General features: G+C 42.8%; 2 protein-coding genes across 4 annotated transcripts in view; one reads left to right on the forward strand and one right to left on the reverse strand.

Annotated features, from left to right (window-relative positions):
• LOC124471292 (NACHT, LRR and PYD domains-containing protein 12-like) overlaps nucleotides 1–13665 on the forward strand; it is a 1476309-nt gene that overhangs the window by 421272 nt on the left and 1041372 nt on the right. The gene's annotated exons all lie outside the window — the stretch shown is intronic.
• Nucleotides 129–9330, reverse strand: LOC124471332 (serine/threonine-protein kinase 38-like). 3 transcript variants are annotated; one of them, XM_047025811.1, is made up of 14 exons: nucleotides 9183–9330; nucleotides 8110–8192; nucleotides 7637–7778; nucleotides 5947–5998; nucleotides 5567–5689; nucleotides 5382–5465; nucleotides 4860–4983; nucleotides 4097–4251; nucleotides 3536–3793; nucleotides 3151–3268; nucleotides 2916–3039; nucleotides 2580–2675; nucleotides 2054–2148; nucleotides 129–1807 (listed from the first exon to the last, which is right to left on the reverse strand). In XM_047025811.1, exons 3-14 carry the CDS (start codon nucleotides 7765–7767, stop codon nucleotides 1668–1670), a joined length of 1500 nt encoding a protein of 499 aa, XP_046881767.1. In that variant the 5' UTR covers nucleotides 7768–7778; nucleotides 8110–8192; nucleotides 9183–9330; the 3' UTR covers nucleotides 129–1667. The 3 variants fall into 3 exon arrangements, with proteins under 3 accessions (XP_046881767.1, XP_046881768.1, XP_046881766.1); XM_047025812.1 differs by lacking the exon at nucleotides 8110–8192 and having other exon boundaries at nucleotides 3536–3597; nucleotides 3691–3793; nucleotides 9183–9327; XM_047025810.1 differs by lacking the exon at nucleotides 8110–8192 and having other exon boundaries at nucleotides 9183–9329.

Below are 13665 nucleotides of genomic sequence, written 5' to 3' on the forward strand. Positions count from 1 at the left end.
GTTGCATCAAACCTCTAGAAGGAAACTAAAGGCTTTCACACTGTAATTTAGATGACAGTCTCAATCCACTGAGCACTGGATCTACCCACCACCGCCCCCTTGTGTTTGCGACAGTGAGGTGAGGGGTCTACACAATAGGCTATCAGATGTTTATTTGACCTCCCGTTCAATTACAACTCTGAGCTTTCATACAGAATGGCTGAGTAAATGTGTCTGTGCTTTGTATTTTGTATATGAGAGTAGTATTTTCAGCACTGAAAATGTTTTTCTTACAACTTAGATATAATATGTCCAGTTACCTGTTGACATTTATACAAATTCATATTTTTCCTTCTTGAAAGGAACAGCATATTGTGTCAGCATAAATACAACAAATGTACCGCCTATTCTTATTTGTGACATTTGTACCTTTTAGAAGAACACCATTCTAACCTAAGCATAGAATATAAAATATCTGCACACAGAAGGCACTACAGCAACAGGGAGGCCTTAAAGGGGCAGTCTGTAACGTTTTGATTCCCTGTGGTCATAACATTCAACAAACAAAGGACAAAGGCAGAAAACTGACAGAAAGCTTTGTTTGGTCGCAGCCTAGGAAGACACAGCCCCCTCTCCTAAACTCTTAACTTGAACCTTGAAAGCACTCAAATGAATACAACAATGAAAATAAATCCACAGGTGTTTCCAGTTCAAAGGAATCCGATGTCATTCAGTCAATTATCACACAGAACTATTGGATAGTTGGCTGCAGATTGTCAATAGATGTAATAGCAATACAAAGATGGAATAATAAATACAGTCTAAAATCAAGAAGCTCCATATTGATTGTCACCAAGGTAGACCCTATGTTCATAATAAAGGTAATAAAGTTGACAAACAATAAAGATATTGAGCTGATATTGAGCAACAACAAAAAAACTTGAATTGGAAAAAAATAGCACTGTCAGACACAGGCAATATTCTTGGCTGAGTATATTATGATGAAGTAAGGCCACTTTTTAGGTTCAGATAACATCCCAATGCAGGAAGTGTTTTCATATGGAAATATAGGTAACATATGCTTAGCATTGAACAACAAGTCTTTAAATGTATTTAACATCTATAGGATTTCAATACACAGTGGTATACAGTTTTTTAATAAAAATAGGTTGGAACTGACTCTACAGAGCTTTAAAAAACATTGTAAAATTACACCGTTTTTCAGAAGCTCCATCGATACAGAATCAAGAGCCCAGAACTCCACATCCAGTTTTTGAGAAAGGCTTTCTGAGCTTCATCTCCCACAGTTCTAGGGGTCTGTCTGACAGGGTCTGTACTAGGATCTGTACTAGGATCTGTACTAGGAAAAGGCTGTGGGTCTGTACTAGGGCAGAGCTGTAGTAGGTCTGTCCCAGGGTCTACTAGAGCAGAGCTATGGATCTGTACTGGGGTCTGTACTAGGATCTGTACTAGGGTCTGTGTTAGGATCTGTACTAGGGTCTGTACTAGGGTCTGTACTAGGGTCTGTACTAGGATCTGTACTAGGGTCTATATTAGGATCTGTACAAGGGTCTATATTAGGATCTGTACAAGGGTCTGTACTAGAATGTGTACTGGGGTCTGTACTAGAGCACAGCTGTGTGTCTGTACTAGGGTCTGTACTAGTGCAGAGCTGTGGGCCTGGGAGCTCATCTCTTGCTTCCTTTCATGTAGGAAGGAATGGCTCCTCTGGCCGTGAGGCCCTCAAAGCGCTTGTATGTGTAGTTGATGAAGACCCAGTCCTTGTTGTTGTAGTCTACCTCCACATGGCTGCTGGCTGCTGCTGGCACTGGAGAACAGAGAACACAGACCAACAGATTCAGGTCGGACTAGATTCTTGCAGCCAGAACAATATAGAAAATGTCATTTTAATCTGGGGTAAAACAATGTATTATCTCTACTGCCTTGAATGTCATTACACTTGTTTTGCTTTAGAATGCTGCCAACAAGCATGTAAACAGTTATTTCTGCTGGACTGCCAGCAGTGTTCAGCAGCCTACTCTGGATGGTTCTCGACACATCTTTGTTTTCTCACCGGAGGGTTGGAGAATGTCTGACTCGGGAAACTCGTCGAAGTTTGATGTGTCGTCTATGCTTTTAATCTCTATGGGGATCGCTGCAGGTCTCTCCCTGTTTGGACAACAACAAAGAAAAGGATGTTTCATCAATACCTTTGGTTTTAACAGATCTTCTATAGGACAAGCAAATAATAGTAATAACCCTCATATTTTGGTGTCCATTGCGTAACCAAGTTGAATTGGTTAAATTCACTCCTCAGTATAAATATCAGGGGTGGGAATCTTTTGGTACCTCATAATTCGAATCGATTCTTGGGGTGACGATTCGACAAAAAATGTATTCACGTGTTTTCTGCAATTCTTTATAAAGATTTATTTTATTTTATTCTGAGTTTGAATCCCAGTAAGGGGAAGATCTGAAGGACGCAATACTGACGAGAAGCGCGACTACACCTGTTCCTGTTACACTTGCTAGTGTGCAAGAACATTCTCTCACAAAATGTTTTGTGAGACCGGGTCATGACCTTTGACTGTAGGTCTTACCTGATGTGGTCATAATCCACTCCCTCGAAGAAGTGGTTCCTCTTGATCTCCTCCACTCCTGACGCACCTATCCGATGGTCACCCTCACAGCAGAACCTGGCAGGAGAAACACACAGTCTCTTGTTGGACATCTGCTGATGTTGATACAGGAGAAATCTGAACCACAAACCTTCTACGTGGAAACTACATATGGGAAGTTATGTTCATTAAATGCCATTAAGAGTAACTCACCACATATGCATTGAACATAAATGACTTTAGAATATGTAACTAAATCTTTAATCTAAAAAGAGTCTTTCTGACACTGTGGTTAGTGATAATACTGTATATTCAGACCTGAGGATGAGGTCTTTAGCTCTCTCTGAAATGGGCACCTCGGGTGGAAAGACCAGAGTCTCCTTCCAGTTCATCACCTTCTTATACGTCTCCTGGGGTGTCTCCGAACAAAATGGAGGATAGCCTGAGGAGAGAACATTGTAAACACAGCTTCTAGCTTATATTGGCAATTCGTGAATTTGTATGAAAAAAAAGAAACTAATGCCCCAAGCAACCTATGGTACAACATACGCACCAATCAGCATCTCATACATGATGACCCCCAGGCTCCACCAGTCACAGAGCTTGTTGTATCCTGTCTGCATGAATACTTCAGGTGCAATGTAGTCTGGTGTTCCCACTGTGGAGAAAGCCTGAGGAGAGAGGCCAGAGCGGTTGTGAATGTCGTCCAAATGTTGGAGTAGAATACGACGTTGCACATGTACTTTTTGTGAAAATAATGTTAAGATTTGTTCAAGTCCAGGGACATCTGGATATCAGACGTTTGTCATAAAAAATGTAAATTAAAAAAATAATCTAACGCTGAATCAAGAATTATAATTCTTAATTTACAGGTCATCATCTAGTTCCTAATGTAAATATTGACCAAGGACTACGATAACCAGACATCCAGGACCCACAAGCTGCCGCCTGTTCCTCTTCCAAGTCTCTGCTTTCCTCTTGGAGTTCATGTTCTGAGAGTCTGAACAGGAAGCACAGGCACTGTTATGACACACAGCCACACGAGGGTTTGTGTGTTTCATCAACATGTACGGTTGCATCATGATGAACTCACTGAGGTCGTTGGACAGGTTGTGGTTGAGGTTCCTGTAGAACTCTGTTCGGTGGGCCTTCTTCAGTCCTGTGCACAAGCCAAAGTCTGACAGCTTCACGTGGCCCTAACACGCCCACACAGAGACAATTGGACGTCAATTTTTTTTTTTCTTTAGAAACAGGTTATAAAACGGGATTATGAAGTGAATACAGTCATTGTTAAAAAATAAAAAGTAGAGAAGAGAGAAAAATGTACATAATAAACTCAGGACTTTCCAAGTGTGACAGGTATCACGTGTCCCTCAACACTATCAGGTCTTCACTCATTCGCTGTTTGTGATAATTTGTGAGATTTTGGCATCTGACAATTGTGTAGAGAAATGATAGTGACAGTGTGTGTGCGTCTACATGTGTGTGTGTCTGCAAACCTTGGAGTCCAGCAGAACGTTGTCCGGTTTGACGTCCCTGTGGATGAAGCCCATCTGGTGGATGGAATCAATGGCCAGGACAGTCTCTGCTATGTAGAACTGAGTCTCCTCTTCAGTCAGGGTGTCCTTCTTCATCAGCAACGTCATCATGTCACCTGCAGGGGGCGCCACACAACATCAGCACCACACACACACAGACATGTACACGAACGCACACACACACACAAGCACAAACACACACACACAGACAGACAAGCACACACACACACACACAGATAAGCACACACACAGACAGACAAGCACACACACACAGACAAGCACACAGACAAGCACACAGACAAGCACACAGACAAGCACACAGACACACACACAGACACGCACACACACAAGCACACAGACACACACACACACACACACACACACACACACACACACACACACACACACATTTTAGCGTGTGTTTAGCGTCTGCTAAACACACGTTTAGCAGACGCTCTTATCCAGAGCGACTTACAGTAAGTACAGGGACATTACAGTACAGGACATTACAGACTTACAGTAAGTACAGGGACAAGGACAGGGGCAAGTAAAGTGCCTTGCCCAAGGACACAACGTCATTTGGCAGGGCGGGGAATCGATCCGGCAACCTTCTGATTACTAGCCCGACTCCCTCACCGCTCAGCCATCTGACTCCCACATATATACACACGCAGGTACATGAATACACATACTCCCTCACACGCACGCACACAAACACACACACCTCCAGGGAGGAATTCCATGAGTAAATACAGGTTGAGCTTGTCTTGGAAGCTGTAAAACATCTTCACCACCCACAGGGTGTCTGCCTGAACCAGGATGTCTCTCTCGGCCTTGATGTGGCCCACCTAGACACACAGACAACAACACACACTGTATCAGAGTCAGAAATACTCTCTGTGGGGGATCTCAGAGTGAAGTGCTTTCAAAAAGTCAAGCTGATTGTGCTAGATTAGTTAACAGGGAAATTGAAGATTATTTGTTTTCGGTATTAGTATTAGTTGTAACTACATTGTTTACTTGAGAGGAACATGGGATAGGGGGTGTAGTTTAAGAAAGACAAACAATTCCGAAATATCCCTTGAGGAGTTGCCAGATAGAGACAGAATGTATTGGACTGCAAACAGAGAAACATGTTCTGTTTCACCATGGTGAAACTGGTCCTCATGTGAAAGGCCTGGCTGGAATGTACAACGTGTGAGCAACGCTAGAGGAATGAAGGAAGACATGAGAGAAAGCGTCACACCTGCTCTTTCTCCAGCATGTCAGCCTTGCGCAGGATCTTCATGGCGTAAACGTGACCGGTGTCTTTCTTCTGGACGAGACGCACCTGCAGGTCCAAGGGCAAGGGGTCAACTTTAGCTTAACTATGTGCAGCTGGGCCCCGCCAGGTCATGACCAATGGGAGTGTAGCAGGTGCATCCATCTTACCTCTCCGAATGCTCCTCGACCAATCACCTTGAGGGACTCGAAGTCGTCCAGGCCCAGCCTGGTTCTCTTCAGTCGGAGGAACTCTGTTTCTTTACGAGCGTGCTGAGACCTCCTCATACGCTTCTGCAACATAGACAGGGAGGTATGTGTGTTTGTGTAACTGAGCAGAGAGCCAGTGTGTACGTGTGTATGTGTACATGTGAGTGTGTGTGTGTACTTGGGAGTGTGTGTGTGAGAGCGTGTGAGTGTGTGTGAGAGCGTGTGTGTGTGTGTGTGTGTGTACCTTTGTGAATATGTGTGTACATGTGAGTGTGTGTGTGCCTGAGCAGAGACCCAGTGTGTATGTGTGTGTGGGTATGTAAACATACCCATAAACATACCTCTTCATCTGGCAGTCCTTCTTCATCCATCACCCTTTCCAGCTTCTGCTGCCTGGCAACAAGGGGTCAAAGGTCAAGGCTAAAGAATACAGTCATTCAGTCAGTTCTCTACAGCCCCTCTGGAAGGTCCAGAGAGCCCTTTACTTTGGGTGGATCACCACTGTCATCAAGGTCTCAGTCTTGACCAGCCTCCCAGGTCCTGGAGCCTGCTACCCCCCCTGCTTTAGCGTGCTGTTGGCTTGGAGGTGAACTCCCTGGTTTGGGGTTAGATCCAGTTCATAGCCATTTGTTGTTCTAACCCTCCCCAGATCTAGGCCTCAACGCAAATCCTCTCCAACTAGCTTGGAGTTCTGAAGAGAATTCCTGAAGACTTGCTTGTCTTGCTATTCGATCTGACATGCACTGTGAACTGTTGGGTACGGTGGCCCTGAAGTGCAAAACACACCCACTACATTTACATTTAGCAGACGCTCTTATCCAGAGCGACTTACAGTAAGTACAGGGACATTCTCCTGGAGGCAAGTAGGGTGAAGTGCCTTGCCCAAGGACACAACGTCATTTTGCACGGCCGGGAATCAAACCGGCAAACCTTCTGAATAAACTCCCGATTAACTAACCGCTCAGCCATCTGATCCCCACTATACCTGACTGACTTTTGTTCTATGTTGCTCTATCTGTGTGCTATGTCTCGCTTGTCCTATGTTGCCCTGCATGTGTTCATTGTTCAATGACTGTTTGTATTGTTTTTAATGTTTTTAACTTGCCCAGGGACTGCGGTTGAAAATTAGCTGGCTGGCTTAAACCAGCACTTTTACTGAAAACGTTGATTAATGTGTACTATCCCTCTAAAAATAAACGAAATTAACAAACCAACAATATGAGTACATCCCCCCAATTAAAACACTCCCCCTAAATAGGATGACTTGCTAACCTCCCCCCGAATACAAAGACATGCCAAATTAAATTCACAGATCAGGGGAACAGATCAGGAACTACTGTTCACAGATCAGGGGAACAGTGACGTAGTGCCTTTGGTAGCGTGTGGATGGAGTGGTGGGCATGTTTGAAGTTGTTTTTAGTTTACTTAAAGATCATCCAATGATGAGAGCGCTGGGTTTGACAGTCCTGTTCTTGTAGTTGTAGTAAGTAAGGTTAATGACACAACACCTCTCAATAAATACTTTTTTTTACAAATTGTATGTTAAATAACATTTGAATCCAACTTGGTTTGGGATTTTTGGTGGTCACAACCATAACATTATATATTTTTTATGAGACATACATTTTTTAAGCCTTGTGTGGGTCTGGCTATCACATACATCTCTTAAAAGTGATTCACATCTGGTGCATATCTGTCCTTTCTACATAAGCATAGAGAGCATAAACACAGTTATTTGTGTGGACTTCCTTTTATGGAGTCAGTTGAAGCATTGAATGGCTGTTTCCTATCAAGGCACTGACTTCCTTTATGGACCTCATGCACCAGCTTCTCTTGTCATATGAAAACAAAACATCAGCAGGCCTCACTCCAGCCGGAAGGAGTTAACCACATGAACTAAAGTCCACAGACTACACAGAACTGACCAGTATGTGTGTGTGAGTGCGTGTGTGTTTGAGGGGGGGTATGAACAGTATGCGTGTGTGTGTGTGAGGTGGGTACGGGGTGAGGGGTGTATGCATGAATGCCCACCTCATCTCCCTCTCTTGGTGCTGGGCGATCAGGTTGCTGTAGAAGTTCTCCAGGGTCACCTTAGCCATGGTCACCCTCTCCTTGGTGTGGTTACTCATCGAGGAGCAGGAGGAATGGCCCCTCGTCGCCATGGTTACCTGACCTAAACACACACAGGCACACCCAATAAAACCTCTTTCCTATCTTTCTACCCCCCCTCCCTCACACCTTCCTCATCTATTTTTGGAGTCTTGTAGCACCCGATTGTGAGTGTTTAAGTCTACAGTCTGTGTGTGTTATCTCTGAGAAGACTATGCATGGCTTTTACCTATAGTATATAACCTGGGCAAGCTATGTGAGCTACATATTAGTCACTCTTGATCTGTCTATAACTTCTAGCCCAATCCCTCTGTTATTTGTGAATACTTGATGAAACAAGATGAAAACAACTGAGGAAAAATTTTTGAAATTCTTGTAAGTAGTTAATGAATTACCTTGGCGAAAGAGGCCGTGTGTGTGATACAGACATACGACAGCAGACTGTGAAGAATGTTGTAGCTTTCTGCTGCAAACAAAGCTATGAAAAGACCCAAGCCTGAGTCACAGATGTTCCCACCATTCTTTAGTGGTAACACAGAGATAGAGAGAATGCACCCACATTTTCTGAGACTTTCTCCCGGAGAACTGAACTCATGATTTGTGGTGAGTAATGTTAGCTCGTGTCCCTTCAATTATGCCTAAGTTTAGAACACATCAGAGGCTGGAGGGAATGAGCTGAAATCTGTGAAATGAAGAAAACCAGTGCCACAGTAGGATCATTCAGAGTGTATCTGTAGTGTGTGATTAAGGCAAAAATATATAAAAGAAACAGTTGTTTAACTGAGCTCACACTGGCTGACTGTTCACCCCAAAGTTAACCCATTCCTTCTTTTAAAAAGTGTGTTTTCAAAACAAAACTCGTTTACAATGCCTATTATGAGAGGAAACACGAAAAAACACAGGAGAATCAACAAGTAAAGGTAATTGTCGACCAGTGGAGTTGTTGAGTCATATTTGAATGGGCTACAGAGTAAGTATTATATTACAAATCCATCAAATATACTAAACAGGAAGTACATATAGCCTATAGGTAACGATTCGTTTCATACACGTGTACTAAATGTTTACATGCGAGATTAGATCCTACTTTCGTTCAAAGAGAGTAGGCTATGCTTTTGAAGGACGTCGTCCAACAATTCCACTTGAAAATAGCCTGGCAGGGAACAGTCTTTGTTACTCTCACGGAGGTATTCGAACTTCTAAGAGTAAGGATGACTCAAAATTTCTCTAAAACAAACACAAATCTAGACGAGGGAAAGTTGTTCATGAAACTTAACCTTAAAGATATCTTGGCAAAACGATTTTACGAGTCAGTGAATAGTTTACTTTGTTTAGAATAAAAAGTAAACATCTGCCAGGCGTCAACGTCGTAGGCTATTCATCCTACCCCACAATTCCGATAAACCTATCATTCTTATAGAGGATGAATGCATCTTTATTATTTTCTCCAACAAGTTTCGTTTCTTACCAGCTGGTAATTTAATCAGAGCTCCCTCTCTTCAGTTAAGGCAAAAACTGCCCGTCAAGTCTGTGTCATTTCTCCCTCTGGTCTGGTGAGGTCTGGTATCCATTCGAAAAATACGGGAAGTGAAGTGCCCCTCCCCGCAGAAGATTCCAAATTACCCCGAGGTTCTCCGGCTGGCTACGGATCTTTTTAAACCTAGAGGTAATGTGATGGGAACATTAAAACACTTTTTTTGCCATGAGGCAGTAGTATTGAATGTGTTACAACTTTATGGAGAAGGCTGTGATCCATGATCCACCGCAAACAAAAGTAATGTTGTGATGAGTTTGTGATGGTTTACCATTTGGCACTTCAAATTATTGCTCTGAAGAGCAGAAAACCACCGTTGAATGACAGCGTGACAGACACGATATAAGGAAAAGTGTTGTCAGCGTTATAATAGGTGGCGTAGCCTAATGATTAGAGTTAGGGTCCCGACGAGCAGGTCCTAAAACATTTCTCTACTCTCCTCCGCAATAACTGGCCTACCACTTGATCCCTAACTCTCTAATAATGCCAGGAATATGTTGTCCGTTCGTCCTTCTGTTTGTCTGTTTAGAATGGGATTTTTGGGCAGTGAGTTTCCCACGATTATCTTGAGAACCAGGCACTCTTCAAAGTTCATATTTTGCAGGTTTCCTTTTTATAATCCAAATTAGTGTAGTGCCGCGATTGACGTTGTTTGGATGAACATTTCAATATTGCCCTCTTTGCTCTCAGTTAGACCCCGAAGCCGCCGCCAAGCGCCGATAAGCGGCGCCATCTAAGTTTCAGCCAAAGCCAGCTAATAATTTTGTCAGCCAAATTGACAGTAGCGGTTAGAACCGAAACTGTACTGTCCTGTAGCTAGTGGTCCAGGACAGTGTAGCTAGTGGTCCAGGTCAGCGCCTCCAGTGGTCCAGGACAGCGCCTCCAGTGGTCCAGGACAGCGCCTCCGCTGGCACAGGACAGTAGCTAGTGGTCCAGGACAGTGGTCCAGGACAGCGCCTCCGCTGGCACAGGACAGTAGCTAGTGGTCCAGGACAGCGCCTCCGCTTGCACAGGACAGTGGTACGTGACGGCGCCTCCACTGGTACATGACAGTTACTGTTCTGTTGATAGTGGTACGCAACTGTCTCGTAACAGTTACATTGGTTGTCTTGCAGCATTTTTGTTGACTGTCGCCAGTGGTGTAACTATAGGGAGTGCAAGCAGTGCAGCTGCACTAGGGCCCGTGGCGAAAGGGGGCCCGTCCTCGATCTCACCGTAAAAGTGAGACAACCTGACCGGGCCCCTTAAGGCAATCTGACCGGGCCCCTTGCACCGCTGTAAATCCGCAAGTAGTTGATCACATATGATCCATTTTTATTAATTCGCAAACATTTCTCAATTATGGTGTCAGTTATTCAGAATTATGAGCTATCACCTGCCCAATAAACATTTTAAAAACAGTCAGTGTTAACAACAGCAAATAATTAATTTTTCCTCATTTGCCTTTTGCTGAATGAAACAAATGTCGTTTTTATTAAGCAGTATTGCCCTCGAAAAATAGCAAGGATGTCTGGGTAATATTGTTGTCAAAGATTCCCGCCCACCCACACAGGATTGTTCCCATCCAGTTGTTGGAATACCACAGACAGTTGTTGATGGGATACTACAGTTGTGTTGCATTAGCGTTTTGAAGCGAATTAGGCTACCCCATGCCATGACCTTTAACATAAAAGTGGCTCCAGAAAGCGGCAGGAACGAAAAGAGCAAGTTGTAAGGGTGGCAAAGCTGTCAAAACTATCCTCCTTTGGATTTGTGGCGAAGCGTGTTGAAGAGGACACTACGTCTGACCCCCAGCCCGGCAACATCAATGAGTGTGAAACTCAGCCACCAGGGTAGGCTAATAATTACATAACGTTTACTGTCTGGTGTATGCAGTTGACATGGCTATTAAACGTCGTAAAAATGCACATATAGGCCTAGGCTACCAGGCAGCGGCCAGGTTAGATATAGTAAACTATGTGCAGGATGTAGTCGGAAAATAGCTAAAGCTAGATAGACTAGATGTAAACTAGCATATCTAACGAACATAAAATCAAATATTCACCATCGAAATGACTGTTTTTTTTTACTAGTACCCAGATAGCACACATGACAGATCGAAACGTCATTCATAACGTCGGATAAGCCTCGGTAAATGATCAGATTTTCTTCTCATCTCTGTGCTCTATTTCAAACGTCGCAGATACGTCGGCTCATGACTGACTGTTCCATTATGCTCATTCCGTGTTGTAGCAAGCATAATCTAGAGCCACAGACTCGCGAGTCAGAGCCGTTCACTTTTTAAACCGTCATCTATCTTCACATAGAAGGAGCAGTCGTTACCCTTAATTGTACATCATGAGTAGCTTAAATTTCCTTGCGCATCGCTAAACTGAAAACTCAATAATTTCGCTTGACGATAGGTCGGTAAGGGGCCCGTTGGTGAGATCTGCACTCGGGCCCGCCAAATCCTTGTTACGCCGCTGACTGTCGCATAACATTTTAGAATGGGAGAACAGGCTATAAACTTTTATTTTCAAAATATAAGTTAAACTGTCTCTAAACCATACTTGACGTGTCGCTACAAGCTTATCATAAAAAGTAGTAAATTTTTACATTGAGTGTAATGTAAAGCAGACTGTTACGTATTGACTTAGTAAAAACGTATTCGGTTCTAACCGCCTCTCCAAATTGAGCCGCCATCTGATATTTTTTGGCTGAGCCAGCTGAAATGATTTGCAACAAACAATAATTCTATCTATCACATAGAGACATACACACACGAAAAATAAATGATAAACTAAATCAATGTTGCACACCGGATTCGCCACATTATCGTGCTTGTTGCTATGATACACAGGACTCAGTGAATTGATGACCAATTAAAATTGCGCGTTTTCCTATAGTGATGATCATAGACACAGACAGTAAAAGAAAGAATGCATTTTTCTCTCACGCTGAGCTGAAATGGCGGAAACAACTAGAAACGGTAATTGTGTTGTTCTCACATACTTTCCTAATTTCTACATTGGATACTCAGACTTTTGTTAGATCTTCAGTTTTTGGAAGTATGAATGCCGTTTTGTTAGGACTACAATGCCGTTTGTCTTTGTGTCAGGACTAGTTATCGATATTTTTGTAGGCTACTCTTTTAGCAGTGTTTCCTCATGTTGAGATTGCGTGTGTGCGTCCTTAAGAAGTGTAAATCGTATAACCGACGTTGTCAGTTTATTTAAGCCTGTTATTGTATTAGTCTATAGTTATTTTTAATTTAAATTAAGTTAACTGGTGATTTTCGTTGTTTGTATTCTTCCCTTGCTAGCTACAGTAAATTGCACGTCTGTTGATAGGGCGGACAGACCTGTCCCCACTGCTAAAAAAAATCATAATCCTAGAGGAAACACTGTTTAGAACTTGGAAATATTGAGATCTAGTAAATCAGTATAACATACACATCTGTAGACATGAAGTGGCAGCTTCAGCCATTTGTAGCTATTAACATTTTGGCGGCTGCAGCAGCTATTTAGGTTTTGGCTGAGCTGGCTAGCCAGCCAATAACTTCATCAGCCAGCCATTATTCTCAAATCAAATGGCTTCGGGGTCTACTCTCAGTCTCAACACTCGGCTATGGTGAGTTGACTGATGTGCACCAAAAACAGGGTTAGGGTTAGCTAACCGTCTGCAAAGTGCAAAACCGAACAACAATACTACAAACATATCCAATAACTTTACTGTTACACATTGTAGTGTCACCAAACGTACACACCACTGGTTTCCTGCTGGCTATAGCCTACTACAGTACTCAGTTAAAAAAAAATACTTTTGAGGATTATCGATTATTATAGAACAATTGTTTTTTTTAATTTAAATAGCTGTTTCTGATTGGACGAGAGACATTCCATGAGTTGAATTATCCCACAACAACCCACTCTGATTTTTCACTCCAATAATAAATCACTCCGCGATGAAACATTCGCGTTGATACAAATAAGTAACCATAACAACGGGGACAAGTCAAAGCCTCCATTTACAATTTTGAAAGACTTTTAACAAGCTAACTTGTATTTACAACAATGAGTGACTAAAGTATTTATTATAACGTGTTTGAAAAATGTTTCTTTTCAGAATGTACTGTGTCAGTGTCACGTAACCGCTCATCTCACATCCCATTCGCTATTCACCTCGCTAGTCAGTCTACTTCAGACGGGCTGCGGCCGACATGGCAGGAGTAGCAGCAACTCTACACATGGCCAATTATTTTCTTCTTAAAAATCTTGATTTTATTTGGGGACAATGACATGGCTCGATAGCTGGCTAGTCTTGTCGTTAAACATACTGTCAAATTATAATCATTGTTTGGAGAAAATGTCAACTTTGATGCGGTCATCTCACATCCATTTGCTATTCAACTTGCTCCACAGGCTGCGGCCGAACTGTA

This window comes from Hypomesus transpacificus, chromosome 9 (genome assembly GCF_021917145.1).
Source record: "Hypomesus transpacificus isolate Combined female chromosome 9, fHypTra1, whole genome shotgun sequence".
NCBI lineage: Eukaryota > Metazoa > Chordata > Actinopteri > Osmeriformes > Osmeridae > Hypomesus > Hypomesus transpacificus.

Excerpts from the sequence above, each read along its gene's own strand:
- LOC124471332 (XM_047025811.1), bottom strand. The coding sequence starts at position 7,767 with ATGGCGACGAGGGGCCATTCCTCCTGCTCCTCGATGAGTAACCACACC. Across the intron at positions 5,690-5,946 it reads AAGGACTGCCAGATGAAGAG|AAGCGTATGAGGAGGTCTCA; the intron begins GTATGTTTATGG and ends TCTATGTTGCAG. Across the intron at positions 3,269-3,535 it reads AGAGGAACAGGCGGCAGCTT|GCTTTCTCCACAGTGGGAAC; the intron begins GTGGGTCCTGGA and ends CTCTCTCCTCAG.